The 18,217-nt window shown below is 37.5% G+C and overlaps 1 protein-coding gene and 1 long non-coding RNA gene across 2 annotated transcripts; one reads left to right on the top strand and one right to left on the bottom strand.

Annotated features, from left to right (window-relative positions):
- The first annotated feature begins 1,803 nt into the window (after positions 1 to 1,803).
- On the top strand, positions 1,804 to 7,569 carry LOC132841774 (uncharacterized). The gene is made up of 3 exons (XR_009647963.1): positions 1,804 to 2,019; positions 2,150 to 2,209; positions 4,526 to 7,569. It is a non-coding gene; the product is annotated as an uncharacterized LOC132841774 (long non-coding RNA).
- lpcat4 (lysophosphatidylcholine acyltransferase 4) lies at positions 7,539 to 16,839 on the bottom strand. The gene is made up of 13 exons (XM_060864295.1): positions 16,476 to 16,839; positions 15,379 to 15,742; positions 15,173 to 15,285; positions 14,941 to 15,001; positions 14,759 to 14,817; positions 14,506 to 14,540; positions 14,310 to 14,364; positions 14,143 to 14,225; positions 13,883 to 14,008; positions 12,566 to 12,716; positions 12,227 to 12,319; positions 10,660 to 10,795; positions 7,539 to 8,179 (listed from the first exon to the last, which is right to left on the bottom strand). The coding sequence occupies exons 1-13, from the start codon at positions 16,569 to 16,571 to the stop codon at positions 7,998 to 8,000; spliced, it is 1,554 nt and encodes a 517-aa protein (XP_060720278.1). The 5' UTR covers positions 16,572 to 16,839; the 3' UTR covers positions 7,539 to 7,997.
- Between the last annotated feature and the right edge of the window lie 1,378 nt (positions 16,840 to 18,217).

Genomic DNA, 18,217 nt, shown 5'->3' with positions numbered 1-18,217 from the left:
ACTGCTGTGATTGACTTTAATAAAAAAAAAGCTTAGTAATTCTAACTAGCATGTACATTTCCTGAAGAAAATGTGAATGGTGCTTGCACGTGGCAAGTTCCCCTCATCATGCTGAGTGTTTTGATATATGACATGTCCATGTTGTGCTAACTTTTTGATTTCGCTTATTTTGGGGGCGGGGCTACACGTGACGTCACGTGACGTGACTAAAACACGCGTGAGGCAGTTCCCCTCATCGGGCTGAGTGTTTTGATATATGACATGTCCATGTTGTGCAAACTTTTTGATTTCGCTTATTTTAGGGGCGGGGCTACACGTGACGTTCCGATCGCTTATAAAAGTCATAGCACACCTGTCCTCAACGAGCCGGTCGATTTGACACCTCATTCATGGGTCTAGGACAAAAGCTGCGGGACAAGTTACGCGCCAAAAAAGTGTCCGGAAGAATAATAAGTATGCAGAATAACAATAATGATGCTTTTCAAGCACCATTAATTATTTTGCAAGTTTTTCCCCAGTTGATGTTTGTTTATTTTCAAACTGACAGATTTTTACACATGATTACAAACTCACACTGGACTCCATATTGCATCGGTATGTATTTTCTTTTCATTTTTAATTTATAATTTTGTATGAATAGATCAAATCGTCACATTTGTTGAATATAAAGGCGTGACATTAGAGATGGAAACAATTTTGGTTACATTAATCTTTTTTTAATTTTATTTATTTATTTTTTGGATAAATAAATTGCATTTGACATTTCTCCTTTATAACTGAACATTTTCTTCTAAAATTTAAAACCCACCTTTCTATCTAAAAGATTTAAGCTCCATTTCCTAACAATTATTTCTGTAAGTGTTTATGAAATATTTTTGAAACCTTGCCGTTTTAAAAGCACACACTTTGGGGTGTAATCGTGTCTCGTTTTCTTTGTAGATATCAGTTTGTTTGTGGGGATGTGGTAGCTCAGTGGTTAAGGTGTTCGACTACTGATCGGAAGGTCATTGGTTCGAATCCCAGTACACCAAGTTGCCACTGCAGGGCCCCTGAGCAAGGCCCTTAACCCTTAATTGCTCAGGTGTATAAACTGAAATAAAAAAAAATGTAAGTCACTCTGGATAAGAGTGTCTTCTAAATGCTGTAAATGTTCTCTGAGGGCATAATTATAAACCTATAAGACTTACTGGAGGTGAATGAACATTCATATCTAGAAAGCACCTCACTGATGGAACAGACAGGTTACTTCCTCCATACTTCCTCCTTACTTCCTCCTGAACACATTTCAAATGCAGTCAGGCCTGTATGAAACGGAACAGAATTCAGCCATGATACCTCAGTTGCATTCTACATTAAATCAATTAAGTACAATGGGGGTTGATCAGAGAGTCCTTGAAGAACAGGAACTTGCTTCATTTAGATGCTTCCCTCTGTACCATCCTCAGGCATTCTTCTTAACACAACATCCTCACCTACAGCCATTTCATTTGCATTCAGTAAAGGGATGTGGACCACATATGTTTCTCATGCCCAGGTACAACTCCGCTGGACCTCATCTTCATGCCTTTCAAACACCAAATCTGCTTCATCTAAACTGCATCCACTCAAACACTCTTACTTTTCCACGTGTACCAACTGTTTCTGCAAATCTCATGGAACCAGGTCACCAGTTCTCCTACCGCTGCCAGCAGCCAGATCTTGAACTTTATGAGTCACCAATCCCTGATAAGATACTCAACATGACAAACATTACATGTGGGAACTGCCCACCTCCCAGGTCTGAGCTAAACTTTAACTGTATTCAACCTGCAGCAGAATTTAATCTGAACCTGAATTTGTCCCCTCCATTATTGCACATGAACCCACACTTTCCAGTGAAGATCAGTGGTCGGCAACCTAATCCTGAACTTTATGGGATCGCTGAAAACTTTAGCCTGTGGCAGAAGTACTGTAAAATACAGTAGCAAGGACAGTCTACACTAGCAGTCCTGAAATGGAGGCCTTGGCTTGCTTCTTCATGTAAGTAACATTTAGGGGGGGAAAAGTCCAAACGGATGGATTTTTCAGCTTATTCGCTCTAATGTCTTTTAATTAAAGGAACATGAAATGCTGATGTACTTTCGTAATAAATTTGTCCTGTCTTCTCTAGACCAGTAATTCACTCCCTTCACATTCGTTGTCCTGACCTTCCATTCTCTGCAGCAGTCAGGTAGGCTACTTTGAAGTGGGAGATGCCCTCCAACTTTGATCATATAAAGTACTACCGCATGGCCCAGAAGTCAGTCTGTGTATATTATACGTATGTACTGTATATATATACGTATATATATACGTATACGTATATACCTATATATATATATATCTATATATATCTATATCTATATATATCTATATCTATATATCTATATCTATATCTATATATCTATATCTATATCTATATCTATATATATCTATCTATATCTATCTATATCTATATATATCTATATATCTATATATATATCTATATATATATATCTATATATATATCTATATATCTATCTATATCTATCTATCTATATATATATATCTATATCTATATCTATATATATATCTATATCTATATATATATCTATATCTATATCTATATCTATATATATATCTATATCTATATATATATCTATATCTATATATATATCTATATCTATATATATATCTATATCTATATATCTCTATATCTATATCTATATCTATATATATATCTATATATATATATATATATACGTATGTATATATACACACACACACACACATATATATATATATAACATTTATATATTACATATAATATACTACATATATTATACTATACTATATGTATATAATATACATTGTATATTATATATACACATATATATATACACATACATATATATATATACACATACATATATATATATATATACACATACATATATATATATACACATACATATACGTATGTATATGTGTATAAATATATATATATATATATTTATATTACACACACACACACACACACACACTTAAAAAAGAACTCAATGTGACAAAAGATGCACTGTATTTTGAATTCTCAAATTTGAAGGTTCTGGTATAAGCTGTAATTCAAATCACAGACTTATATTAAGGGATATTTTCTAATGCATTGACTACAGTAAGTGTTACTATACTGATAAAGAAGATATACTGAAGCTTTCTCATGATTTGTCATTTTTGGAAGAAGTCATATGTCCGCAGTTTTTTTACAAGTCTTCCAGGAAAAAAACAATTGCAGAACAGAGGACGTCCGGCTGTGATTTTTTTTTTCTGGTATGAACTGATGTTGAGATTTTCTCAATTTCAAGGTTTTGAAATTGATCATAATAGCATAAAAGCTGTTAATGTCAATCATTAATAAATTGGCAACTTACTAAACTATAAATGGAATAAAACAATTCATTGTGTTACTGGAATATAGGTACACTGTTGCTTGTTTTCCTATAACATCATGAGCCATCATGTTGTTTTTTACTGCTCTTTTACTAAAAGATATACATCATAAGCTCTGATACAAATAAACCGTTGAATGCAAGTTTAGACTACACAAATATTTTCCAGAGAATGTATGATTTTTTTAGGCAGCATCCTTCATTAACAACCCAAGCAGTGCCTCACTTCATCTGTTCCCAATGGCACTAACTGTGTATCTTACTTTATGTTTACTCCATCTCTGCGGTACAGTAGATCCTAGATATGTGAGTTATTTTAGGTTCATTGAATTTGAAAAGAAGGAACTGGAAGCCAACATGGCAAAGCAACAACCAAGAACATAGAGGGAATTTTCAGTTCACACCAGTGAACAATCAGGCAAGTTCATATGCAAGATGTACAGGAAATGAATGTTATTTAGGCCTGTTGGATGATGTTTATGTAAAATAATAATAAAAAAAATTAAAACTAGCATTTAAAAACACAAACAAATTAAATAAACACAGAAAATGTAGTGCTAAAAACTTCACAATTTTTCTGAATCCAATAGCAATATTAGCAATAGCAATGTTAGCAATAGCAATGAATAGCAATGTTCAGGACCTGGCTGAAAAGTCACTATGGGAATTTAGTGATCATGAAATATCTGGAGTCGATTGTTAAAGAGGGGTCCGAGATCTGCTAAAGAGACAGAATATTTAAATGACGACATGGAGGAAGGGCAATTAATAAACTATTTTAATGAGCTTTGCCATCAGAAGTCTTTAAATGAGGTAAAAAAAAAAAATAAAATAAAAAAAAACCACCTTCATATTTAAACTTCCAGGACTTTTATTTGATGCAACTTGATCCAAGACCTAACATTCAATATATTTTTCTGTCTGGTTGTGGACAAGTTAGACATTGCACATGTATCTTCTTTGCTATTTTCAGACACAAACACAGCTGATATGCTGGTGTAAGAAAATCCAGCTCACAAATTCCTTAGTACCAAAGAATTTCTGTATACAAATTATCAATGCTCCATTTTCTACTTCTCTAGGACAATGCACAGGAAGTACCAAGAGCTACTGCTGTAGACCTGATAGCATGTCATTCAAGTAACGGAACTACAGCTGGATACTTTTCTGCATCACAACCAAAATGTCATTCTGTTCCAGAAACACAATCTCTTCCACCTCTCCAGTCAGGTCCGCACGTGACTTGATCCCCCTTCATTTAAAAGTCCTAATTTGCTAAAATCAGCCACAAAACACCCCAGGGATGGCATTACCCAAAAGATATGACCAGGTTCTTCCATAGATAGACATAGCTTGTCAAAGTGGTTTTCCATCTCAGCAGAAAGACATCACTCAGAATACATTTTACTTGTTGCATTCACCACCCACACCCCTACCTCCCATCCGTAGTGCTGCATACCAGAACGCAGGTCAACGGTCACAATTTTTCCCAGAACATCCTAGATCTGTGCCTCCTGTATTAGTTCAAGAGACTGTAGCAAACACCAATGATACATTTCAAAACAGTTTGCCCATCTACCATTCTCGTTCTCAACAAAGGAACAGAAATGAAGCAAATCTGTTAGATGTAGAAAACAAAGAACATTTGACATCTTCTCAAACACACGAAACAATTCAAATTCAAAGAAAGACGTAGCTGAGATTAGACCAACTTTCATGTATAAAAACGATAACTTTGTTGCTCCATCTTCATCAACTGCAAGGCCAACCGTTACTGAGCCAGTAACGGTTTTACAGAATGAGTCACAATCCACTCTTAATTGCACGTCTTAATTTGAACTGTCCCAAAAAATTAATAGGAATGGAGAAATAGTTTCTCTAGAAACAGATTGCAATGTTGTAGAATTGGTGTTCAGAAGCAGATTACAGTGTTGTGGAAATGGTTCCTCCAACAGTAAGGAATTTCCATCATAGTCTTCTGTATCACCAAAAGGTCTAGGAATCTTAACAGCAAGCAGTTCCATTCTGGGTGAAATGAAAGGTGATCCCAGCTTAAAGCCAGTTTCTGAACCTGCATTAAACAAAAGCAAAAGGCTTAGATGACCGCTTGCCAGGCTGGTCTACTGGGATTCGGGAAAATGATTTGCCTTCAGAATCAGATATAGATGCAAGTTCAATTGTGAATTTGAGAACTGGGCATTTAACATCAATTAGGGACAAAAATGAAGCCAAACGATAACCTGTCCAAACCAATTGAGGTGATTACCCAGACAGTGGAAGATCCATTAAGTGACCATATCCAAGAGAAAGGACAGATAGTGAAAATGCCAGGTTAGATAGATCCACAATATTTCCATTTGTCAAGAAGCATATTCTATACTGATCATGCTCTACAGGTTCCACAGTACAGACATACTAACCCAAAGAGTATATGATACGCATTTTGTTTACCTGATAATTAGTTGCAGTAACACAAAGATAAAAGCATACAATATGCAAGAAGAGCCAAGTGTCCAGCACTTGGCAAATATGTTAAACTAGACAGAAGTTGGAGAGATGTTCAAGGAGACAGATAAGCATGAGGACAAGGGAACAGAAAACGACATTGAGTACAACGAACGAAACCAACAGAGTGCAGTCCAAGCAAATGATGAGCCAACAAACACACCCAGTACAACACGTTGGAAAATGGATCTGGGGGGAACAAATTATAGTTGCTGTTAATTTATGCTCAAGTGCAAGTGAATTAGGCCAGGATAGATATATAGAGAATATAGAAGCTGATCACCATAAACACAACAGTTAAAGTTTGATAATTCAAGCTTTTTCTTTTCAAGATCAAGGAAGTGTAGTGGAAAACAATCCTAAAGATTTGGCCAGTATGAAAAAGAGAGAGACAATAACAATTAAAATTTTAAACCAAAGCAAAAGGTGAGCATTTTCACCAGAAAAATCGGCAATGCAAGGTAACAATATAGAAACTCTTGAATAGCAGAAAATAGGGAGCGGGAACCTTGAGACACAACGTGACCTCTGGATTAAAAGGTCTGTAAAAAGCAGCAGCACAGATAAACAACTAAGCAGTGAGAAAATAAGAGCGTCCAGTGGCTGAGAAAGCTACAGTGAAATGTACTAAAAGAAAGGAAGGGGAATTGAAATCAAACACACCCAAAGAACATGACGAAGCCTTTACAGTTACAACGGACAGGCTAAAGGAAATGAATGAGAAGGAGAGCCGAGGCATGAAAAAGAGCCAACGTACAAGCCACGCAATGCCAAAGACAAAAGACGAACAAGAAGCTGCACAGCATCGCTGCAGTGATAGGTGGAAAACAATGGGAAAGAGATGAGGGAATCATACGGTAGAAACAAAAGCAAGAAACAAACAAAGAAGACAAACATGAATGGGGTAAATAAGGTTGTAAGGGAAAGGCAACAGAAAGAGAAAGTGAATAAAGAAGAAAGGAAGAATGCTGGGAATGTAGAATTACAACACGCACTGACAGGAAATACTGAGGTAGACATTAGAGAACATGACATGACCATAGGTACTAGAAGAAAGAAACTGATCCTAGAACAGAATATAGAAAGGCAGAGGAAAGTGGGTAAAAGAAACAGAGACCAGCTTCAACTTCCAGGACTATGGATGGAGGGAGACTAGTTATGTATGTCACCACTTAAACTAGACAAGGGTCAGTAGAATGAAATCAAAAATAAAGAAATGCAGGTATTGAAGTTAATAGTGACAAGAGTATTGGCAGCTGGAACAGCCTCCCAGGAAAAAACCTACCACAACAGATGACAGAAAAACCTGAAACAGAAAAAAGGAAATAGAGGAACAAATTTTGTACAACCAAGCCACTGTTGGGCCAAAGACATACCAAGAAAATTAAAATGCAAAGATGAACAAGATTTAGACCTTCAGCCTCACCTGTGCTTCTTTTTTTTTTTTAAAAAAGGAAAAAGCAAAAAGGAAGGAAGGAAGGAAAAAATTCCCACAATCACTTGGTGAGAAAATAAACAAAGTCAAAGAAAAAAAATAAAATTGCAAGAAAGGTAACGTGATCGCGAGATAAAACAAGAGGAAGAAATTCATCACTTATGTATTTTTATTCACAACCATAATATATTAAAATGTAAAATAGCTTGACAGTAATTCTTCGTATTAGGTCCTTAGGGTCACAAATAGATATATAAAATACATAACAAAATCCTTCAGCTAATATTTAAAAACAGTAAAAGTACCAAGGCACTAAGCTTCTGATTGTATAGTGTCTTTTAACTGTGGAGTAATGACTTTGGTTTACAATTAATACAAAAATGAGAAATAATACAAAAACTAACAAACCCCACAGAGTCCATCGCACACCCCTGTAAACTTTACATGTATACTAAAACGCACACACAATCTTTCGTTTTACAAATCCACAAATAAAACAAAAAAAATAAAAAAGTACAATCTGTGCTAAAAATCCAAAGCTATGTGGATATACTGTGTACACTTCATAAATGTCCCAGTTGTCCTATTAAAATATCCTTCAGACGAATTCGTTCTTAGTCTGACTTTTTGTTCAGTCCATTCGGGTTATGAATACCGTTGTTATTGCGACTGGTCTTTCCGTTGGGAATGCCATTGTGATTCCTGTCTGCTACGTGTCTTAGTTCTTCATGCTCGAAGTATTCTTTAAAAAGCTTCTTATATGTCGGATGAGTCATTAGCAGGTCATACAGCTCACCTGTGAGGAAAGAAAGTCACTGATTATTAGACATTATTTCACAAATCTACAGGATTCTCAAATCTGATTGGTCAGTAGGTGCTGATTATTTACATTTTAAAAGTTTCAATTTTCTATAATAGAACAAATCAAAGGTTTCTCTTCATTTAATTTCTGTACTGACTGTATTTCTGTGCTCAATCAGTTTGAGTGATTTGTAAAAACCAGTAAATCTGTCACCACACAGATGTTTTCAGGACGGACTTTATGGTTTCTTGGAAACATGGTGCTTTTTTTTTTACTAAATAACTAGTGCAATACAATCCTGTAGTGTTCCTGATTAAAGCTTCCTCCATTATTACTGGCTTAATGGTGGTGAAATCCTTTGAGCCTTTAGTACAAAATCTCTTAAAATCAACAACAGAACCTCTCCTGCACCTTGTAAAGCTTGTTTATGCATCAATCATTACACTTAACAGCTCACTGACTCGACAAACACACATGCTAGGCTAACTGGTCAGCACCAGTCTTTGATACCATCATCACCGAAGTGAACAAGCAGCTCTTACAGCTTCACATCCACCCAAACATTCGTCAATGGATAACTGATTTCCTGTCAGCATGTACAGCTAGGTCTCACCTGACTTCCTAACCATCAGCACAGGTGCCCCTCAAGGTTGGGTTCTCTTGCCACTATTGTTTTCACTTTATACAAATGACCAGTGTTGGGCAGTAACGCGTTACTGTAACGCAGTTACTTTTGACAGTAACTAATACTTTAACGCATTACTTTTTAAATAAAGTAACTCCGTTTCCGTTACCATATTGTGTGTTTGTCCGTTACTTTTTTAAATTAATTCATTTTGGCGTAGCCTACAGCCTAACCTGTATACAGCAGGTGTAAATATGCTCATTATTTCTTTAAAAATGTAACTAAAAAGTTACTTTAAACAGTAACACGTTACTTTTTGGTAATTGAGTTAATTTTTGAATGAAGTAACTAGTAACTGTAACTAGTTACTATTTCTTAGTAACTAGCACAACACTGCAAATGACCCACACATCAAGCTTTTAATGCTCACAGAAAACACATACAGGATATGGACCTCATTTCCAAAAACATACAGTCCATGTACAGGAGAGAGGCAGCCAATCTTGTCTTATGGTGCAAAAAGAATGTCGTACAGCTAAACACAATAAAGAATTTGGGGGTGGGGGTTTAAAAAAGAAAAAAAAAAAATTCACCCTCCTGCCTTCCCCTGGAGGTAAACAGCGCTGCAAACCTCCTGGAAACCACCTTTATGAACACCCTGAAGTGGTCCAACCACATTCATGTCATCTTGAAAGCCACACACTGCTGTTTTTGAGACAGTTTAAGAGACTGAACAACTCAAACGTTGTTCAAAGTTGTCACTATGTGAACGGCTTCTTGTAATGGCCTCTGAGAAAAAATATCACTTCAGGACATGGTGTTAAGAAAATAATCATCTTCAGGATGCTAACAGCAGAGATGGGGGACTTGAGTCATATGACTTGACTCGAGTCAGACTTGAGTCGCAAATTTGAGACTTGCTTGACAAATATTAAAGGTGCCCTTCCACACAAAACCGTTTTTACTTGTATTTTTTGATGTGTGTTAGGTCCATATGTGTTTGTGTTGTGTCGTGAATTTGAAAACGAACCGTTACCTCCAGGTCAGTTCTAGCCACTTAAAAGAAATAAGCGGAGAAATCAGGTCAGTTGGAAAAGCTGGTCAGTGTGACGTAGTAATGATCGAGCTCATTACTATTCATGAGCTCTCCCACTTGAGACCGCGCCCCCAGAATTCGTGTAGCTCAGTGAGTTTCCTATACAGCAAGGATGGCTGAACGTCAACGGGCTTGTGAAGAAGCCATTCTGCCGCAATTCAAGGTGATTGTAAACAAAGTTCCTCTAGCCTAGGCTACTTATTGCACTGGGTGAATGAATAATCATGCTCTCATATCCTAGCGGTTAGCCAATCGGAGCCAAGCAGCATAGCTCATTTGAATATTCATGAGAACTGGTGCAAATCGAGCTGAGTCTTCCTGCAGGCTTTCTATACCACACTAGAATGGCTTGAAACAAGGTAACCAAGGCATTTTTTCCACAAAAAATGTTAGAGTCCATGGTAAACTTCAGACATTACCACAAAAGTAATGAAATACGTGTGGCAGGGCACCTTTAAAAAAAAAAAAAAAAAAAAAAAAAAGACTCGACTTTGACTTGACATTCATGACTTGAGACTTACTTGTGACTTGCACATGTGTGACTTACTCCCACCTCTGGCTAACAGTTACTCTTTTATGTCAGGCCACATCACACCACCTGATAGTTGATTATTTTCCCGACACCACCACAGCTGGTCACGTTTTGTCCTTTTCCTTATATATTGCAGTTAAACATTAAAAACCCACAACGTCTCTGATTTTGTCAGCACTACTGCCTAAGTTCAGTGAAGCGATCATGTTTCTTCTACTCACCCTCAGTTGGTTGTCCTCTATCGGTCAACTCAGTGTACATCTCTGTAATGCTGTGTTGAGCAACTCCCACCAGCGCTGCCATGAGCCCAGAGAGGTCTTCTGCACTTAGCAAACCGTCGCCGTTACTGTCGTACAGCTGCAGACACACACATACACAAGCTTCATTTGCAGAACTTTGACTGTTTCAACAATTACAATTATTCTTGGTATGAACGCCGGGGTTTTGCCTGTGAGGACTGCATTTGTTGTTGGAAAGGATAAAGAAACATGTAAACCAGACTGACAGGCTATGTCTATAAAAGAAAAGCAAACTGTTCTGAAGGTGAGAAAAACAAAAAAGGGGAGGAGATGTGAATCGATAAATAAATAAATAAAAAATTGAAAGATAAACCACAAAAGTTCTTGGAACAACGATAATGTGTTTAGAAAGAAATGCTCCTGATCCAAAACATATGAGCTCACTGGATAAGCATGGTGGAGGTCAGTGTTGTATAAAGTACTAGAAAGCAATACTTGAGTAAAAGTACAAGTATCGTACTAGAAAAAGACTTTGGTAGAAGTGAAAGTTACCTTTTAGAATATTACTCAAGTAAAAGTCTTAAAGTATCTGATATATACTGTACTTAAGTATCAAAAGTAATTTTCTGATATTTAATGTACTTAAGTATATGAATTAAAAGTAAAAATTAAAATTTCAGTGATTTTCGGTAGTCATAAGAGCAGGGGCGGTTCTAGGATTTCATCTTTAGGGGTTTTAGCCCTCATTTAAAACAAGAAGAGTTTTATATTATATATTATATGACTACATAGTAGTCTAGGAGCAGTGATTCGCCAAACCTCCCTTATTGCAGTCGCACACATTTCTTCTGATTTTATTTTGTAGTAACGAGTAACGAAGATGCTTAGTGGAAATATAACGGAGTAAAAGTATACATTTTATCTAGGAAATGTAGTGGAGTGAAAGTGAAAGTTGACATAAATTTAAATAGTGAAGTAAAGTACAGATATGTGACATTTCTACTTAAGTACAGTAACGAAGTATTTGTACTCCGTTACATTACAACACTGGTGGAGGTTAGCGTCATGGCTTGGACTTGCAACATCTACTATCTGTTCCTATACAGTAACTCACATAAAAACTGGGTGATCTAACACTCAAAGGTGCAACGTTCCAAGTTGTTGAACACATCTATATGTAAATTTCATGAAGTGAAAACTGATTTATTGTTTTATTCATTTTTCCGTTCTCAAACCCAAACATCTTCATATCTTAGAAGGGGAAAAAAAATAAAGAAAAAAAAATGTTGGCCTCACAGTCCCTGGGGTCACTCAGCTAAATTAAGCACATTTAAAGTTATATTTGTTGTGTGGTTAACAATAGCTAAGCCATGGAGATAGTTGTGTTGTGGTTTCTGATGGTATTATTATCTGGGATTATTTCCATTCAAACTGATAAAAGGTGTAGATGTTCCAGCTTGGTTGCCACATGCTCTTTTGTCACGAATACAAAAGAATCCGTTACAGCTATTGAACATGTAATGATTGAAACCACACACCAAAAACTCACCGGGAAAGCAGTGTGAAGGAGAGACTCTGGAGTCCGGAGTCCTGCAGCCGTACACAAGCTCAAACACAGCTGCCTCAGATCCAATGTGTCGCTCTAAATCACACAGCAGTTTGTTAGTACAAATGTATAGAAAAGTGCTAAGAAGAAGAAAAAAAAAGACCCACTTAGATTCACTCACACACTCCCTCCTTCTCTCTCACACACACTCCCTCCCTCCCTCTCACTCGCACACTCCCCCTCCCTCTCTCTCTCTCATACACTCACACACACACACACACACACACACACTCCCCTGTTGCGTAGCTGAAGCTTACATATGCACAGCATTACACACATTACCTTGGAGTAAAAGGAACAGATTTTTGCTGCAATCTGTCTGTCTGCGAGTCCCAACAAAGAAGTCAGTTGATCAACAGTGATTGTGAACTGCCGTGTGTGACATCTGTCAATCATTGAGTTTATCAAAGTCTCCACTTGAACATTACTGAAACTAGAGAGAGAGGGAAAAAAAGGGCTGACTGTGAGAGAGAAATTTAAGTGATATTTATATACATTCAGAGGCCAGTTTAAATAAAGCTGGTTGAAATTTGACAACCTGTGGAGAACACATCTAACACATTTTTTCCCAGTTTTGTCTTCAAGTACAAAACAAAAAAAAATATTTACTGAATTTTTCATATATATATATATATATATATATATATATATATATATATATATATATATATATATATATATATATATATATATATATATATATATATACACATTTTGTATATATATATATATACATTTTGTATATATATATATATAAATTTTGGGGGAAGTCTTGGGCCGGCCACGACTGAGGTGCCCTTGAGCAAGGCACCGAACCAACGCAACTGCTCCCTGGGCGCCGCAGCATGAATGGCTGCCCACTGCTCCGGGTGTGTGTTCACGGTGTGTGTGTTCACTGCTGTGTGTGTGCACTTTGGATGGGTTAAATGCAGAGAACAAATTCTGAGTATGGGTCACCATAAATAGCTGTATGTCACATCACTTCACTTTCACTTTCAATAGTCAACTAATAACACACACAGGCTACTTTCAAAGGTACCAAACCACCAAACAGTCATGTAGACAGGTCAAAAGCTTTAGTTAATATTCACATAAAAACATCAGAACAGAAGAAAAATGTGGTGATCTCGAGTCTGCAGCTGTCCGATTTCTGTACCTCTGAAGCCTCAGCTTCCTGTTTTTTGGCTAATATACATGAAACCCAATATGGTCTTGCTAGGGTTTTGTCACATTAGACATTCTGCCTCAAAGTTGACATATTATGGCACACTTTTTAGATACTTTTCTGCTCAGAACAGTTGTACAGAGTGGTTGTTTGAGTTACCAGTCACTCTGTCCATTCTCTGCTCTGACTCCTCTAATCAAAAAGATGTAGAACTGCTGCTCACTGGACCTTTTTATAGTTTTTCTGTGTTGTGTAAACTTTAGACTGATCCCAGGTGTGAAAATCCCAGATCATCATCAATTTCTGAAATACTCAAACCAATGCATCTGAAACCAACATCCACGCAATGTTTGGAATCGAAAAGATCAAAATCTTCCCTCTCTTCCGCATGAATGTCAAGGTATACAGGTGACACACAAAAACACCAAACTTACCCTTGACTTTTAAGTAATTTCAGCGTTTCCCTGGAAGGGCACTCGAGAGGAAGAGAAAGGCCGCCTAATTTTGTAACAGGAAAAAGCCCTTCCATGATATAGTCTGTGGCAAGAACTCCCAGGGCTCTGAAATAAACACAAACACACACTATAAAAATGTTCATGCACGAGTTCCTAACGAAAATCCATTATGTTAATGTATATAAACAATGGCAGACTTAAACAGCATAGAGAAATATTGCAGGCATCATTTGACTCACTTGGCCATGAGTTTCTGAACGTTATCAGCAAATAAATCAGGGTTTTCCTTTTCATCCTGGGAGGGTTTGTAGACTGGCAGAAACTACAGCAAAAGGAAAATGATTAGCACCTATTTTATTGCCTTTAGTTGTTGTTTAGACTGATTTAGAGAGATGGCAGCCCATACCTCCACAGTTACGTTGCTGTAGAACTGAGCCGCGGTGTACCACAGACAATGGAGCCTGCAACCAAAGAGAAGGACTTAAGACACAAACAGCTTTCTGACACTTGGTAACACATGGGTTTGTTTCTTGGTAACAAGACACACTGCTCTCTTTTTGACTTATGAACATTAGGAGTAAGAACAGTATTTAAAGACCTACCATGAAACTCCTTTCCAAGTCCAGCGCACAGCATCCTGCAAAAAAGACAATTTAGAAATTCAATGTGAAATTCTCTCATTATCTACAACAGACAATGCACTTATCCTATGTTAATGTTCTGAAAAATGTCTTAAATTCGCTATAACACAAATGTATCCCCTACTATCAGCAGACGTCATGTTATAAAATGACTTTTACAGTTATCGCGTGAAACTCAAGCTTGTCTTGCAACAGGGTCATACTTTTTACTTACTATTTTATTAGGGTAGTGAAGTAACACTGGCTGAACTGGAACACCTGCCAAGAAAGCACCTGAGAGACAAACAGACAGCAGGAAACGAGTAAGAATCCGGCGTTCGCGTTATGTGTAATAAAATTTCCCATTCCTATTTCATTACTTGTTATTATTTCAATATTTTTTCCATTGATACTTACCAGGCTTGAATTTGATAAGGACTTGACCATTTGTAGTGGTTCCTTCAGGGAACATTAACATCTGCAGAAACAGAGAGAGAGAGAGAGAGAGAGATAGCAAGTGAGTGAGTGAGAGAGAGATCGTGTGAACAAGTGGTCATATTCACACACTTGCCCTTAGGTGTGAAGCACTCATTCTAGAGTGCCTGCCAATCAAGTGCTCTTAAATAACGTTTTTAATTTCACATCATACCTGAGGCCAGTAACCATTAGAAGTGAGTCTTTCTTTGATTTGAGTCACACACTTCTTTCTAGACTCAGGATCCTTCCGGCTAACCAACACGGACTGGTTAAACTCCAAAAGTGCTGAGAGAGAGAGAGAGATAAAAAAGTGAGTGTCATGTTTTCCATCCCATAAAATAACATCTAAACTCAACCAGTGCCTGAAGCATCTCTCACCCCCAATCACCGGCAGATTGCTGTTCTCAGAGCGCGACACCACTGTCGGCAATCCTGCTATGCTGAGTACCAGCATGTCCAGAAAGCCACTGTGGGGTGCAACAGCCAACACCGGTGCCTCTTTCTGCGTAGCCTGCCGACCTTTCACCTTTATCCAAAAAAAGCCCATGGAGAAGAACACGGATCGACTCAGAAAGGCAACGATGGGATGAAAAAACCATTGTCTCCAGCCTCGGACAGGTTTCGATCTCTCCTCCCGAGACAGACCGGCTAACCGGAGCCGAGCAACGGGCCACATGAGCAGAAAGAAGAGGGTGGCGAGTGTGATCCGAATAGGGAAGAGGACACATCCCAGTATGATACTCTGTAAAGAGAATGCTTGTGTTATACAGGGAAAAAAATAACACAGACAATTCGGACAGACTTGCACAGATAATCGGACACAACAGAGATTCAACATTACAGCCATTAATGAGACAAAACCATACACTGAATTTACAACTAAAAAGGGGCAGCTTAGTGGACCTGGGATTCGAACCTATGACCTTCTGACTGGGACATAATTAATACATCGAGGTGTTTATTGGCTCCAAACTACGTACTACAGTATTACTTATAAAAAATATATCCAAAAGGTTTTAACTACTGCACGACATCATACGTTTTAACATATTTTATTGTTTCCTAGTTTCCTAAGTAGCAAAAAAAAAATTGTCTTGTTTATAGGAGAACCTTCAAGAGCGAATGCCCTCGATTAACGCATTTTCTGCGACTTCGCAATATTTCCTGTTCCCAGCCTGTACGTTTCGAAAAAAACAGAAAAGGTTCAGGCGTCGGCGTCTTAAATAATGTTTTTTAGTAGAATATACGCGAGCATACCGAATTATTAGTAACGAAATATTAGAAAAAAATCGTAGTCCTGGCGCACATCAACCTGCGCAAACCGCACGCACCGGTGGCACACGAACATCCCAGAAAGGGAATATACGACAACACACACGAGCTCTACTTAAAGCGCACGTGCGGACACAAACAGTTAATAAAATATATAAGATAAAACAAAAAGCATGAAAGTTTTAAATAAAATCGTCTCGTACCCGGATCTTTTGAGCCGTAGTCAGTTTCACCTCGTGAACAAACGGGTGAGTGTGTTTGTAGGTCAAGGAGCTTCCTTCACATCTCTCCATGGCCATAACTCTCAGTAAAACAGCTAAATCTTTCTATATCAGCAACAAAACTCGGGTATTTTCCTCTTTGTAGCAAAGAATCCTTCATATACAGACACCGGATAAAGTTTTGTTTCCACGCCACACCTTTTAAAGCGGTTCTGTATAAAAAAAAATCACAACAGACAAAAATAGAATCGGTACGGAGTTGTTTACAGGGCGCGAGGGAATCGTTTTGTGCTGGTGGACTCAGGAGCGACGTTCCTCCTCCTCCTCTGTCCACATGGCTAGTGAAGGAAAAGAAGGCAGGTATTTTTTGGGTGGTTTTATTTTTTTTTTGCCGTGTTACCTGAAACCACCCCCACACTATGTTCATCAAACTAACACTCCCATCACATCAATAGTTATCTGTTCCAGTCAAACTAGTTTCATTGAGTAACATAGAAACTCAATTAGTACAGTTTCAAAATATATATCCCTTAGACTATCTTTCTTTTTCTTCAGGTTTATTATTATTTTTTATTTTTACTGTTACATATGTGTTTACATCCCTCAGATCGTCAATAAGCACGACGTGTTCTTGTGGTGTACTTTAAAAACTAAAGGAAACCAAACAAAACCCAGGACATTCTTTAAAAGTTTGTCATCTCACCTCCACTTTAACACACAACGGACAATCCAAAAGCTCTCGAAAATCAAGAGTCAAGTCAAGGAGATTTTACTGTCATGTCATTTCAACCATTTATAGCTGATGCTGTAGACTGTGAAATGAGACGATGTTTCTCCAGGATCATGGTGCTGCATAAAACAAAGACAGAGCTAAGGACTTCGTAAGTTAGTCTTAGATACATTTACATTTACAGCATTTGGCAGACGCTCTTATCCAGAGTGACGTACAGAAGTGCTTAAGTCTATCACTGGATACGTTAACTCTTGGTCACTAGGTTACATTATTATACACAAAGTGCGTCTGTGCAACCTGGTGCAAACAGTGCAGGGCAAAAGACAGTGCAAGACAAGACAAACAAGACAGAAAGACAGTGCAGGACAAAAGACAGAAAGGCAGTGCAGGACAAAAGACAATGCAGGACAAAAGACAAAAAGACAGAGCAGGACAGAAAGACAGTGCAGGACAAAAGACAAAAAGACAGAGCAGGACAAAAAGACAGAAAGACAGTGCAGGACAAAAGACAGTGCAGGACAAAAGACAGAAAGACAGTGCAGGACAAAAGACAGAAAGACAGTGCAGGACAAAAGACAGTGCAGGACAAAAGATAGAAAGACAGTGCAGGACAAAAAGACAGTGCAGGACAAAAAAATACAAGACATTACACAAAAGACAAAACACAAAAACAGCGCTGACCAGCGTAAATACTGTATGTTCAATCAATATTCCGTGTGCAGAAATACTGGGATGAACACGTTAGTATTACAGCAGCAGTTACATGACGTAAAGTATTGTGCAAAACAGCAATCAATTGAAATGTGAGACAGCTTGTGCAAAAGAGCAAAAACAGTGTGCAAAACAACATGTTAACAGTTTGATGGCTGTATATTGGAAGAGTGTGTATATGGTCTGTGCAGTCCATACAGTTGATGACAGCATTTAAACCTATTTTTGTTTTTTCTTTGAAAGAAACATCTTTAACTTCTACGATTATTTATTTTCCAGA

Source organism: Tachysurus vachellii, chromosome 2, assembly GCF_030014155.1.
Source record: "Tachysurus vachellii isolate PV-2020 chromosome 2, HZAU_Pvac_v1, whole genome shotgun sequence".
Classification (NCBI taxonomy): domain Eukaryota; kingdom Metazoa; phylum Chordata; class Actinopteri; order Siluriformes; family Bagridae; genus Tachysurus; species Tachysurus vachellii.
The sequence above is the reverse complement of the archived record's forward strand: the minus strand, read 5'-3'. Positions and strand labels throughout refer to the sequence as shown.